Here is a 15,362-nt window from a genome sequence, read left to right on the forward strand (position 1 = left end):
TATAATTAAAATAATAAATAAATAAAAAATTGAAACAAAATTTAATAAATTATATATGCATATGTAATTTAATTCTAACTGTATTTTGTTATTAATATATATATATAAATATATATATATATATCGGTAACAAAATACACTTAGAATGACATTCTATATATATCTATATATATATATAAAATACAAATAACCGCAAATATATATATATAGATAAATACATATAATTACATAAAAGATTACATTAGTATACACGTAGAATTTAAATACCTATAAATGCATATATATTAAAATTCTACATGTATATTTAAATAATCTTTTAACGTAATTATGTGATTTGATTAATTAAAATTTGATTGACATGCCTGACAACACAGGGAGAAAGTGCAGAGAATTTAATTCGCAAGCACTATATTTGACCCTGTAACTCTCCAAGACACCATAAAACCTGTACATAGGGGTTACTGTTTTACTCGGGAGACTTCGCTGAACTCAAATATTCGTGTTTCAAACTGGTAAATTGTATTACAACTATGATATTTTAAGTAAAAGTGACGTTTTTTGCATTTTTTACAAGCGAACTGCACTTTTATGGTCTATATTATTGTTGTAATATGTTTTACTGTTTTAAAACACTAATATTTGTGTTTAGTAAAGTCTCCCGAGAATAACAGTACCCCCCATGTACAGGTTTTATGGTGTTTTGGAAAGTTAGAGAGTCACATATAAGGCTTGCATTTCATTTTTTTCACATTGAAATTTGCCAGATTGGTTATGTTGCCTTTGAGAGCGTATGGTAGCCCAGGAATGAAAATTACCCCCATGATGGCATACCATTTGCAAAAGTAGACAACCCGAGGTATTGCAAGTGGGGTATGTCCAGTCTTTCTTAGTAGCCACTTAGTCACAAACACTGGCCAAATATTAGTTTTTTGCTTTTTTCACACAAAAACAAATATGAACGCTAACTTTGGCCAGTGTTTGTGACTAAGTGGCTACTAAAAAAGACTAAACATACCCCACTTTCAATACCTTGGCTTGTCTACTTTTTCAAATGGTATGCCATTATGGGGGTAATTCTCATTCCTGGGCTACCACACCGTCTCAAAGGTAACATTACCAATCTGGCAAATTTCAATTTGAAAATGGAATGTTCTATATTTGACCCTGTAACTTTCCAAAACAACATAAAACCTGTTAACCCCTTAAGGACCAAACTTCTGGAATAAAAGGGAATTGTGACGTGTCAGACATGTCATGTGTCCTTAAGGGGTTAATGGGGGGTACTGTTGTACTCGTGAGACATCGCTGATTACAAATATGTGCATTTTTTTGCAGTAAAACCTAACAGTATTATGACATTCACAGTTAAAATGTCAGACGGAAATGCAAATTTTAAAAAAAAAAAAAACGTATTTTCTCACTTTTTTTTACTTTTATTCATAATAAATGATGTTCCATATATGAATAGTTAATGATAGATTAAAGCCCTGTTTCTCCTGAACAAAATGATATATAATAAGTGTGGGTGCATATAATATGAAAGAGGGGAACTACGGTTGAACAGACATATAGCGCAAATTCCAGTTTTTGTTTACGTTTTGTTTTGATCAGAACGTGCACTATTGACTCCGTCCTGAAGGGGTTAAGGGAGGCTACACAAGCATTTCAAAATATAGTATGCTGGGATTACAGTTTGCCACAGTGATCAAAACCACAACATGAAAATATTTACCTTTGGTAGTTTGACACCAAATCTATGACAATGTTTGTAGCATTATAATTTTATTTGTTTTGTCATTCACACACTCCCAAAAGAAACCGTACAGTGGCCAACAGTGAAACATAGTGGAAGGGGGGGGGGCAGGGCCGGACCGCCATGCCGAACGGACACACAATCGAGTAGCTCCTGAGATACTCTCCAGTTTTGGCATTTTAAAAACTACCTACATACTCACCCGACTGGCAGCTGTGACCCGGTGCATGAAGCCACCCTGGTCCCGAGGAGAGGCTTGCTAGGAAGTTTTAGTCCCTCAGAGGGGCGATCCCCGTCATCCACATGGGGACCGCTCGGGCGGTGAGTGGGGTGGGCGGCCGCTGCCCCGCTATCCTGCCCGCCAGCGGCAAGGCAGAACTGGCCCTGTTCTCCCCCCTCCCCCCCACTCTGGACCGGCGGGGGTGATCCCGGTCCCCACCCCGTGGCCCATCGGAGTGCAGCAACACCGGCACTTAAAGCACCAGCAGAGCGGACACAGTGCAAAGAGGCCGCTTCTAAAATGGCGGAGACGGCGCAACAAGCCACCCACGATCGAGGCACCTACCTCTCCTGACTTAACACGGGCGGAATGCCGATGCGGGCTGCAAGGGAACAAGCAAGTACAAGTCGTGACCTCACAAGCCAAGCTGTGGCGGAGCTGCACTGAACCAATCGAGCCCAAAGCCATAAAATACGGAGTGGGACACTGCCATAGCGCCCTGGCCTTACCTGCCATACCGTCCAGATCACCACATGGGGGCAGAAACAGAAGGATCTGCAACAACAGCCGACATACAGCACCCAACACGTACGGCGCGGCAACAGGGACTGGTCTTCCGCCTAAGACAGGCACCCGCCTGGATCACAGGTCAACCATAAAAGGACTACCACCATACTACACTGCCGCTTAACTTGACTAGAATTGACATAACAGTCTCCAGACCTTTTGTCCCTCTCCAAAAATTAAAACTCCTTCACGACCAAAGAAAGGTCTCTAAATGTGCATCCAAACAACATCATCTCGCTGGCATGGAGTCCAATTGGGGGTGGAAAAGCTGCAGAGCAATCTTAAATGCTGATGCTCCCTCTGTTTTATTGCCTTTGCCCTCCAGCTACTAAATATCTAGGTGAAGTTTAGCATAACATGCAATTACACATTCTATGCCTAATCAGACAAGAAGTATGTTTAGCTACGCTATAGTATCAAAGTGACTGATGATAGTATTAATCGACTAATAACAGTATTAAAGCGACTAACTAAAATCTAGCCTGAACATTTATTATAATCAAACTGTACCAACATGTTTATACAGCTACCATAATATGCATGCATAACCTGTAACATCTATAGGCTAGCATAAACATTGACCAAACCTTATTACAGTGTATATACCCATTTTTAAAAGCCTAACTTAAGCTGAATATAACATAAAAAAAATTGTGCTGGTTAATCTTTTGTCCCGCATGTTGCGCGAGGAAAATGCCTGAGGACTGCTTTCGGGGCAGCTCATGCCTGCTTATATCATCTATGCGCACTACAAAAATAAAGAATAATAATTAAAAAAAAAAAAAACAGTGGAAGGATGGCTACTACAACAAAGAGTAAAGTTGACACGTATACAGACATACACATACACACAATTATACCTTATGTTTTGAATGTTTTCTTGCAGTTTCATTTTTACAAACTATTAGGATTCTCTATACAAAATACACTATATAATACAGTGTGAGGTATCCAGGAGCTAATCAGTAAGATGGACGAATAATAAATATATGCTTAATCTTAATGAAACGTTAATAGAACATTTTGGTATCCTAATAGCAGTATGAGTTCAAAGCAATGTAGGATGATTATGTATGGTATAAGTGCCCCTAACCCTGCTTATGATAATAATACAGGGTGGATGGCACCAATGCCAAATAATATACTTTTATAAGAATATAAGATCAAGAATATGGAACTGGTTGCTGAAAAGCAATATGAGAAATATCGCTAAAACACTAAAAAGTGAGAGTACAACTGGAGATATAAAAAAAAAAAACAGTCTATTAATAAAAATATAAAAATGAAGATAAAAATAACAGTACAGTGTGATAGACAGTCTGTAGGAGATGAAATAAGCAAGAGAACCTTAAAACCAGACCGTGATGGATGATGATGATGATAAGTTTGTCCTCTGTATCCCTAACGCCGGTGAGGACGGCGTGCGTGTCACAGTGCGTTCCCCTACAGACCTCACATCGAGGGGTAAGCACTGATCTCACGGGATGAAGATTGCAGCGGGTCCGGAATCCAAAGTTCGATAGAGCTGCTTGCAGGCAAATCCTGGCTGGCAATGACTGTGCTTGATTCTATCCTTAGATTGTCTAACGCGTTTCGTAGGGATGTAGCCCTACTTCATCAGAGACTGTATGACTCTTGTGGCATGAGAGGGCCCTTATATATCAAACTTCTAATTGTCAATGAATCATGTATATTAGCGGCAAAAGTGAAAAAACATAAAATAACATGTAAAGGGACATTTAACAATCTTGAAATAGTGAAGTATGCAAGTAAACCGGACATTTAAAAAAAAAAAAAAAAAAGTACTCTCCCTATTTACTTATAAGAAATCTTAGACTATGGTATATCCGTGTAAAGAATGCCATAGAATGAAACAAGAGTGCATTTAACAAATATACATTTGGAAGAAAACTTTTACAACTTATAATCGCGCAATGTGTCATAATCATTAAATATTATTACCCATATGGAATATAAAGATGTGTCATAATCATTATATTCCATATGGGTAATAATATTTAAAGATTGGCTTGCACATTCAAAATCAAACCAGACATTGAGAATTGAAACAAATGTGCTACAATAAACATGATGTTACATCTTAACCGAGTTTGGCTACATGATGTTTAAATACAGGATAAATGTGTTAGATGGAAAACATATAAAGGGATTTCCAAGATTATTCTTGCATAATATTTCACCTGGCAGCATAATACTAAATATAGCATGATGTATAAGATCGATGATATATATACTTTGCGGATCTTTTGGACTTGTAGATATAATAAATTAATGTTTTGGTACCGTTCAGCATGCATATACATTTCAGAATGTTTATTATGAGTTTTGTATATATTGTAGTAGTTATGCTACTGGATTTTCGAACTTAAATTAGATATGAAACGTGGTTAATCAGCTGGTCAACTGAAATGAAATAAATGGAATAAATTATAAAAATTAGTCATATCCTTGAAAGACATATGTGGGATGGATGTAATTGGGAAAGCAACACAAACTTAAAAGATAATAGAATTCTAGTCAAAATCAACCTCTCATATTTATATAAAGCATATATACACCTCTCTTTTTTAACTAGAATTCTATTATCTTTTAAGCTTGTGTTGCTTTCCCAATTACAACGGTACCAAAACATTAATTTATTATATCTACAAGTCCAAAAGATCCGCAAAGTATATATATATCATCGATCTTATACATCATGCTATATTTAGTATTATGCTGTCAGGTGAAATATTATGCAAGAATAATCCCTTTTTATGTTTTTCATCTAACACATTTATCCTGTATTTAAACATCATGTAGCCAAACTCGGTTAAGATGTAACATCGTGTTTATTGTAGCACATTTGTTTCAATTCTCAATGTCTGGTTTGATTGTGAATGTGCAAGCCAATCTTTAAATATTATTACCCATATGGAATATAATGATTATGACACATTACTCGATTATAAGTTGTAAAAGTTTTCTTCCAAATGTATATTTGTTCAATACACTCTTGTTTCATTCTATGGCATTCTTTACATGGATATACCATAGTGTCAGAAAAGATTTCTTATAAGTAAATTGAGATAGCACATTTTTTTTAAATGTCTGGTTTACTTGTATACTTCACTATTTCAAGATTGTTAAATGTCCCATTACATGTTATTTTATGGGTTTTTTTTTCACTTTTGCCGCTAATATACATTATTAATTGACAATTAGAAGTTTGATACATAAGGGCTATCTCATGCCACACAAGTCATACAGTCTCTGATGCAGTAGGGCTACATCCCTACGAAACACGTTAGGCAATCTAAGGATAAAAAAAAAGGGGGTGAGTGCCCTAAATAGTTAATACATAACCTTTAATAATGCATTTTTAAAAAAGTGGAAATAGCCACAAAAAAAAAATTATAATGATAATAAAGAAACAAGTTTATAATGATAATAAAGAAATAAGTTTCTTTATTATCATTATAATTTTTTTTTGTGGCTATTTCCACTTTTTAAAAATGCATTATTAAAGGTTATGTATTAACTATTTAGGGCACTCACCCCCTTTTTTTTGTCTCTCACTACTTTGGTAGTCTCCCTAAGGGTTATCCCCTTATATTCAAGAGTGCTCGTTCTAGGCTTCCAACTTTCCTCCCTTTGTTCGCAATCTAAGGATAGAATCAAGCACAGTCATTGCCAGCCAGGATTTGCCTGCAAGCAGCTCTATCCACTTTGGATTCCGGACCCGCTGCAATCTTCATCCCGTGAGATCAGTGCTTACCCCTCGATGTGAGGTCTGTAGTGGAACGCACTGTGACACGCATGCCGTCCTCACCGGCGGTCGGGATACAGAGGACAAACTTACCATCATCCTCATCCATCACGGTCTGGTTTTAAGGTTCTCTTGCTTATTTCATCTCCTATAGACTGGCTATCACACTGTGCTGTTATTTGTATCTTCATTTTTATTAATAGACTGTTCTTTTATATCTCCAGTTGTTCTCTCACTTTTTAGTGTTTTAGCGATATTGCTCTTTTTAGCAACCAGTTCCATATACTGGTATGCTTCACTACATGTGGACATTATCTTTATCTTTTATCCTTATAAAAGTATATTATTTGGCATTGGTGCCATCCACCCTGTATTATTATCATAAGCAGGGTTTGGGGCACCTATACCATACATATTCATCCTACATTGCTTTGAACTCATACTGCTATTAGGATACCAAAATGTTCTATTAACGTTTCATTAAGATTAAGCATATATTTATTATTCGTCCATCTTACGGATTAGCTCCTGGATACCTCACACTGTGTTATATAGTGTATTTTGTATTGCTTTAAAAGGTTTTGGTGAATCCCTTTTTCCTTTCCAGTTTTAGAGCTACGATCTTCTGTCTTATTCCCTCTTTTCTCTGTATATTCTATTTTTGAATATCAGGATATTTTGCACTTTATTAGGATTCTCCAATCTGTTGGAAAGTCTGTTTTATCAAGATACTGTTCTTATTACAACTTGAACATCTTTAAAAAAAAACAGTCTGTGCATAAGATATAAGTGTGAACAAAAGAAATGCAAATGTAATAAAAGTGCAGCTGATACCTGGTATGATATTCCAGTTGATGAAGAAAATAATTTTGTAAAGCATAAAAAGAGACAGAGATAATTAAACCCTCCCCCCCCCCCCCCCCCCCAAAAAAAAAGTCTTACATTTCATAATGATCAGATCAAATGAGACAAACTAGTTCTCATGTTCTGTTCTAGGTTTCTGAATTGCACTATTGGCCAGTATATTGCGGTTTGCTTTATTTTAGGACAACTGTAGATGGATTCTAGAGCAATGTACCTTATTGCCAAATTCTGGCAGACTAGGCACCGATTCCCATCCCAGATTTGTCAAGTTTGGATTCGCAGACCGGAGAACCTGCCTCCACATTTGTTCAGCAGCAGTTAATTCGATTTCATCAAACCAGGAACCGGTGGCGTTCCTTCTCCTGAAAGACACAAAGACAACACGATAAGTGAGTGTAGAGAAGGCTCCAGCATGAGCTAGTTCTGTCAGATTAAATGAGTTAGCATCGTGACTTCATGAAACAATTGGAATGGCATTTTTAAAAAAATGGTATTCTTCTGAACAAGCATTATGTAGCAGTCTGACAGACACCTCGAAAGCATTTGACAAAAGCCTGCATCGACATGACTGATCAGTGTTTGTTTTTGGAGACAGGGATGTAAGCACAATTTTCAGTTTACTCTTTGAATATGAAAAACAGAAACATTAATATTATTTTAAGTATAACAAAATTAACTTCCATATCTAAACATACACTTTCTTAGTCAGGTTCAGCCAAGTACACTTGGACAACTATGCCAATCTAGAAAACAAAACAATGGCACGTTCCTGTGTAGATTGGACTATTTGAATTAGCATGCTATGTTTCTAAATTATGTCTTTGTATGCAATATATAGTTTTTTAACATTTACACTAGGTAGCAGAAATATGTTTTGACAAGTTGGTCACCCTCTGCTGCATTGAAATTGGCCAGAGATAGAGTAGCAATAATGTCCTATTTTGTCTGATCATTATGTAAAGCTTAAAAGGGACACTATAGTCACCAAAAAAACCTTTGCTTAATGAAGCAGGTTTAGTGTATAGATTATGCCTCCAGTCTCGCTGCTCACTTATCTGCCATTTAGGAGTTAAATCGCTTTTTTTCTGTTTATGCAGCCCTAGACTTACCTCCTCTGACTGACACAGGCTGCATTAAAACAAAATGGTTTCATTTTCAATCAGATGTAACTTATTTGTTTTATTTCTTGCTCTGTAAATTGAACTTTAATCACACACAGGAGGCTGCTGCATGGTCTAGCAAGCTATTAACAGAGCAGGAGATAAGAATTCTAACAAACAGAATGTGCAATAACGGAAGTTTTACCTGGAACTGACTAGAGCTGCATAAACAAAGTTTAAATGGAAGAAAATTGAGCAGTTTGAGAATGATTTAACTACTTACCTGGGATCCACCGCGCACCTGCCACCTTAGCCGCCAAAAGCTCCTGCACAGGACTCAGCTGATACACGGCAAGGTTTACCTCAGTGGAGCTCCCAGGGGAGGCAAATGCGGGTGCCCAGTAGACTCCAAGGAAAGTGTTAACCCATTCCCAAATGGTTTGACTACTAAACCTGGGAGGGCACTACTGGTACCAAAACCACTGTAATTTGTGAATATTTTGCAACACCACCATTTCTTTATCGAAGACAAAATAAAGAGACTCCAAATAAAAAAACTGCTACCAAAAAGGATGTTCTGAGGGTTAACAATGAATGGACCCATCATAGTCTCTGAGAACCTACTGAAATGTATCAAGGAAGGGACAGAATATTCCACGCAGGACAAATCTTTAACTACACTCAAAGAGATCTGGCACTATCTAAATTACCAGCCTATCAATCTCTAGTTATGGTCGATAAGACAGAAGGCTTTTACATTAAAATTGTTGAAACAAAGGCTTTTCTCAATACCTCATTGGAGAAAATTCAAACTATTTGTGGCTGAAATGTTGGACAGAGAAAGCACTTCTGTTTGCACTCACTCTGAGGAAGTGTCTCAGATTCTGCAGTAAGCAGGTGGTGAGTCTCCTTACCTTAATATAGTATCGATTACAAAAGCGAAAAATCACTTTTCTCTTAGTTGTGACTTTACAGACACCCGCTGAAGAAGTGTCAGATCAGAACGAGTGAGGGGGTAATCATCAGATAGTTGGTAAGGTAAGCAGCTGAGATCGCCCACGGATCCTCAGTTGACATTTTAATGAGTGGAAATCATTGCAAGGCCTTTCTGGCGAAATGGTAGAATGCTACTATAGCAGTTTTTCCCCGCAGAATATTTTCAGCAGTGAGAATATTAGAGGTATTGGCGGAAACACATAGCCCATTTCAAATCTCCAATGGCTCGCCAGTGCATCTATCCCCATGCTATTGAGTTGTATTTGCATGGGAAGATCAAAGAGTCCTAATTTTTTCCATTTTACAAGAAGTGCAGATTTCAGTAGAATACGCATTACACCCCTCTTGCTGTCAACTAGACACCAGACAACTGGTCCTTTTATTTTCTGGTTGTTTTACTCAGTGGAACTAAACTCAAGATGCAAGCAATTCCTCAGGTCACCTGCCTTGCAAAGACTTCTCATTGAGCTGCATTAGGGAAGTCCGTGATTAAACAGTCACAGAAAGTCTAGGCTGGATTAGAAAAGCCGGGCCTGCAAAGGAGATATGTGCAGATTTTGTATCTGGGCTATTGAGAGTCCCTTTAATTCTGCCCAATTTTCTATTTGTTTAAAAATTGAGCTTGATAGGGGCCATACTCTGCTGTCTGCGTAAATTCTTCCAGGGAATCTGACACCATGATGTTATATTGCTGATATTTACGGGCGGGGAATTTAGTTTAATTTCATTGGCGGAAACAGAATTGCCAACAAACTGCTGTGTCTTCCACCCTCAAGTATGTCACCACTGTGGCATTGTGAACCCCAACTTTAATCCATTAATGGGCAAGGAGTTGTTAGAAACGGCAGTGCCAGGTGAACTGCTTTCATTTTTTGCAGGATGAGAGGCGTTTATGTTTTAGGATATATACATTTCCTTTTACCACACTGGTAATTGAAAAGAGCTCCTCAAACCCAATAGCTGGCATTTGTTGTTACAATCTGCCAGTGTACATCTCTTAGCATTACTTTTCACTGTGACCATTAAGGAACTCCTAAGACTTTGTGACTGATCTTTATAGTGTGATGCAAAGATAGTGTCATGAATACTAACAAACACAATATGCAAACCTAAGTTATTTATAGCGCTACGGAATCTGTTGGCGCTATATAAATGGCAATAATAATAATAATAATAATAATACAGAGGAATGAGAATAGAGTAGATTATTCCTTGGCCTTAGAGGTGGCCAGACTTACTGAAAAATGCCATAAATAGGATAGTTAAGAACAGGCTGAGGAGAAAAGAGTATCTACAATGCAAGCCTAAAATCAGTAAAAAAAAACATGAATATAAATAATGAGTATTTAGGAAATTAAAGGGACACTTCAAAGAACTTCAGCCTGCATGTGTCCTCTTTATTCATTTTATAAAAAGTGAATGGATCAGTAGACTTTTCTAAACTAATCTTGTTTCACCCCCTGGCTGTCAGACAATCAGTCATGTTACTTCCTGGTTGTTTAGAGCAGTAGAGCTTTGAGCACCTGCCTTGTAAAAACTTCTCATTAAAGGGACACTACAGTCACCCAGACCCCTTCAGCTCAAAGAAGTGGTCTGGGTGCAAGGTCCCCCAGGTTTTAACCCTTCACATGTAAACATAGCAGTTTCAGAGAAAATGCTACGTTTACATAGCAGGGTTAATCCAACCTCTAGTTGCGGTCTTCCTGACAGCCGCTAGAGGCGCTTCTGCAACGCTGGATGCGAAATTTGCATCCAGCGTGCAGAACGTCCATAGGAAGCATTGAGAAATCATTGAGGAGCTGACGTCGGCGGGGGAGGAGAGGTCACCAGCGCCGAGTGAACCCGGCACTGGATAAAGGTAAGCTGCTAAAGGGGTTTTAACCTTTCTCTATGTAACTCTATAGGTGCATACAGAATGAGGTTGGATCGCGATCACCTCCTTGCACTACTCTGTTATATATTTTGTGTTTTTTGTTTGATTTTTATACCAATTTTTCATTAATGTTCCCAGTTGTTGCTTTGGCAACCCGAATGATCCTAATGGAATTACTACATACGTGTGGGGAGAGGGGCTACCACCTTAAGCATTAACCTATTTAAATGCACACTTAGTGAAAGCATATCACCCTTGAAAAATGTTGGTCGAAACTGGTGTTTTGTGTGTCTTGCTCTGAGTCTCTGGTACATAGAAAGAGGTATACCATTATGCAGTATTTTTGTTGTCCTTTATTTTTGTTACTTCTCTTTGTTGTGTGAGTATTATTGTTGTATACGAATATTGCTTAGCCTATATAATCATTTGATGGATTAGTAGTTCTATCCCATTTGGGAAGCATATTTATTTGGATTTACATGTGTATATAGATTATATATTCTTTCAGGTGATATTCAATAAAGTATATATATTTTTTATACGCATTAGGAGTGCAGTTGGTATTTATTTATAGCTTCTATATCTGACCACTAGGGGAGACCACTAGGGGACCACTAGGGGAGTATTTTGTCCAAATATCTGCACCCTGTTCAAACTTTTGCATACTACATTAGGTTGTTTGCCCCTACTCATACTAATCACTGTTAGAACATGGTCTGGGTTGATATAGGAGAAAAGGCGAGCTTATGTACACAACCTGTTGCCTAAAATGATGCAAGCTCAGTGTCTTTGAGTGTAAGAGAGTCTCTAAGTATAACGGTCCACGTTTGCATCACAACGTGCCACACCGTCGTAAATCAGTAGAGATCAGCACCACCTCTTCCTTATAGTTCTTACTGTAAAAAAACTTTTCTTTCCCTTAGATTAAATCTCCTTTCTTCTAGCCTAAATGCATGACCTCGTGTCCTATGTATAGCCCTGTTTATGAATGGATTTCCTATTGGCCCCGAATATATTTGTATAATGTTATCATATCCCCTCTCAGATAGTGAGGGTAGTGGATGCATGGAATAGCCTTCCAGCTGAAGTGGTAGAGGTTAACACAGTAAAGGAGTTTAAGCATGCGTGGGATAGACATAAGGTTATCCTAACTATAAAATAAGGCCAGGGACTAATGAAAGTATTTGGAAAATTGGGCAGACTAGATGGGTCGAATGGTTCTTATCTGCTGTCACAGTCTATGATTCTATCTATCCATCACTATTTGGCCCTTATCAAAGACACTCAGGTCTTTTCGCTAGCCTATTTTTCCTACTTCCAGCACATGAAATTCAAAAACTGACTGTTCATTTGCTGCCTAATATAGCCCGCCTCTTGACAGGTGCCGTTGTTGTGATAGATAGATAGATACACACAAACACACTTATTTATTTTAAATATGGGCAAACTCTTGCTTATTGGGAATTATTAAGATCTGCTGGGATTTTGGGAGAGCAGATTCCCAGTATGCCAGCAGAATGCAAATATTCGGACATAATATAAATAGGAGAAAAATTAAAATGTTAAGCAGAATTGTTGGTAAGCAGAGGCAAAATTCCCAGCACACTGCACGGAAACAGTATTTTTTAATTTTTTTTTTAAAACATGCAGCAAGGTAGCGTCAGTTTTGCTAAATAAACATCATAACCTCAGTGATAAGAGGGTAATTTACTCTAAAAAGGCAATATATTCATGACACACTGTAACAAGGTTTTTTAAAACAAATACATTACTTCAATGCTAGGCATTCCAATACACTTCACTGGTGGGCTTTGAATGATACATACCACATGCTTAAAAATAGAGCTCTCACATGGATCTGTGGCATACATAAGGCACCAAACAGCTAAGATTGTGGTTATATATTAGTTATAAACCGCACTAGATGATTATGACAAAGCTGCTTTAAATAAAAATACCTTTACTGTTCAAAACAACTCTGTTGCCAGAGTAACGCTAGAGCTTCAATACGTCATTTAGATAATGTAATTACTATCCTTTAATAAATACAACTACGACATTGTAACACTACCTTCCCCCCATCATATTAAACTGCTACACTACAGTAATATTTGTGGGATGATCCACACCTTCAATTTATTGTGTTACATGAAAATATTAATCTGGTGAAGCATTTGAGGAAATGTATGAATTGGTTCTTACAAATTGGCCAGCACAGACCTTGATATAGTGTGGATACTGTGTGTACAATCTCTGTTTAATTATAGATAATGTATCCCAGATAAAATACTACTTTTTTTGTGATCGCTTAGTAACCATAATAGCCTAGGCTATCTGAACCAGGAATCACTACAGAAAACAGCTTGCGTGTGTTGGCACTGGAATTTTATTATAAACTGTACTAGCCACCTTTCGTATTGTTTTATTTTATTTATTTATTTTAATTAAAGAAGCATACTTTCTTTTCAAAATAGGGTTCAGCCCAAAAATGTCTATTCGACAAAGAGTTCCAATTCCAGTCTTATTTGAGGGTACTTTCAAAAGTCCGCAGGGATTAGTTGCTGCAACAGTAGCATATATGTAAAATCTGTGTCTTCATACGTATCCAAATCTTAAAATAGAAAAGATACTGACATAGCGTAATATTGTTACAACTTTATTTCCCATGTGAAAAATCCCCCATAAGAAAAACTCTTACAATAAAATATTGTGAAGCTTATCTCTAAGATTCACAGTAAAAGCAAGGTTCAAACAGAGTATTGATGGAAGAGTTGATTGTTATCGCTACGTGGATGCAGATTTTTCTGAACCGATCCTGTGCACTTAGATCGGTCCTTCATAAGAACGCCGGCTTCCAGACACTACTGTGATTGTTGCAAGTTCAAAAGTCCTGCCAAAAAACACGATCTACGCGTTTCGCTCATTAGATCAAGCTTTTTCAAGATGAGGTGTTTTGGGGGACAGTAGGTGTATATAAACACCTTTCAATTAGAGAATCGATTAATGTATTTAAATATCTTCTAGTTCCATAATTACAATTACATTTTCATCTTTATAGTAACATGTGGACATTATCCTTTACAGTTCTCATACTCATACAAGTACATATAGGCTAGAACCTAAATCCTGAATTAATTCCACTTGAATACATGTTAAAAATACAATTGACTGTTTTACTTGATTAAGAGCAGACCGACTTTTCACATCTAATGTGACTGATCTGTTCAGGTCTGTATTGCGATAAGACAAATCCTCTCCTGCTTTATATCACATACTGACTAAGCGTTGAATCAAAATATTTTACATATCATATTTGACTGATGTTAGAAATACATAGAGTGTAAATCAGAACGATAATCTTTACATTAAAATAATAATAAAAAAAATATAAAAAAATATAAAAAGTGCATCTTATCTTATCGAATGATTCACGTATAAGGTTATTTGTACAGATAACACATTTCATTATATTATAATTAAAGGTACAGACCTTACTTCTGTATGACCAAAAGTGAACATAAAAAGCATGCTGTCTACTAGCCAGTAATGTTGTGTATGCATGGTTAACATATCAGTATGATCAATATGATATTATTCCATAATTGCAATTAAATAAGATTTTCGTCTTTATAGTAACGTGTGTACATTAACCTTTACGATCTTCATTCTCATACAAGTACATATATACTAAAGTCTACATCCTAGATTAATTCCACTTCATTACATATTGAAATACAATTAGCTGTTTTACATGGTTAAGAATGGACAGTCCCTTCATATCTAGTGGGACTCATACGTTCAAATCTGCTCTGCGGGAGGACTAGTCCTCTCCTGCTTTACATCGCATACTGGCTAGACATTGGATCAGATTGTTTTACATTTCATATTAGACATATATTGGAAATAAAAAATAATAAAAAATGTGGATCGGAACAATAGTCTTTACAATAAAATGGCAGTAAAAAACTGTAGAAAATACGTTATCCTCAGATCTATCGAATAATTCACATATAGGGTTATCTTTACAGATAACACATTTCATTATGCCATAATTAAAGGTACAGAACTTGTTTCTGTGTGACCGAAAATGGACTTAAAAAACATGCAGTCTACTTACCAGTGGTATTGTATGCATGATTAACTTATCAATATGGTCAAGTCAAACAATATAATTATAAAAATGCAATAAAAAAATAAAATACAAAAAATAAAAAGTGAAT

The 15,362-nt window shown here is 36.7% G+C and overlaps 1 protein-coding gene across 1 annotated transcript in view; it reads right to left on the reverse strand.

Annotated features, from left to right (window-relative positions):
- FAAP20 (FA core complex associated protein 20) overlaps positions 1 to 15,362 on the reverse strand; it is a 46,031-nt gene that overhangs the window by 8,684 nt on the left and 21,985 nt on the right. Inside the window, exon 2 of the mRNA XM_063435766.1 lies at positions 7,388 to 7,535. Within this exon, the coding sequence (XP_063291836.1) occupies positions 7,388 to 7,535 (148 nt within the window). The remainder of the gene's footprint in view (positions 1 to 7,387; positions 7,536 to 15,362) is intronic.

This window comes from Pelobates fuscus, chromosome 11 (assembly GCF_036172605.1).
Source record: "Pelobates fuscus isolate aPelFus1 chromosome 11, aPelFus1.pri, whole genome shotgun sequence".
NCBI classification, from domain to species: domain Eukaryota; kingdom Metazoa; phylum Chordata; class Amphibia; order Anura; family Pelobatidae; genus Pelobates; species Pelobates fuscus.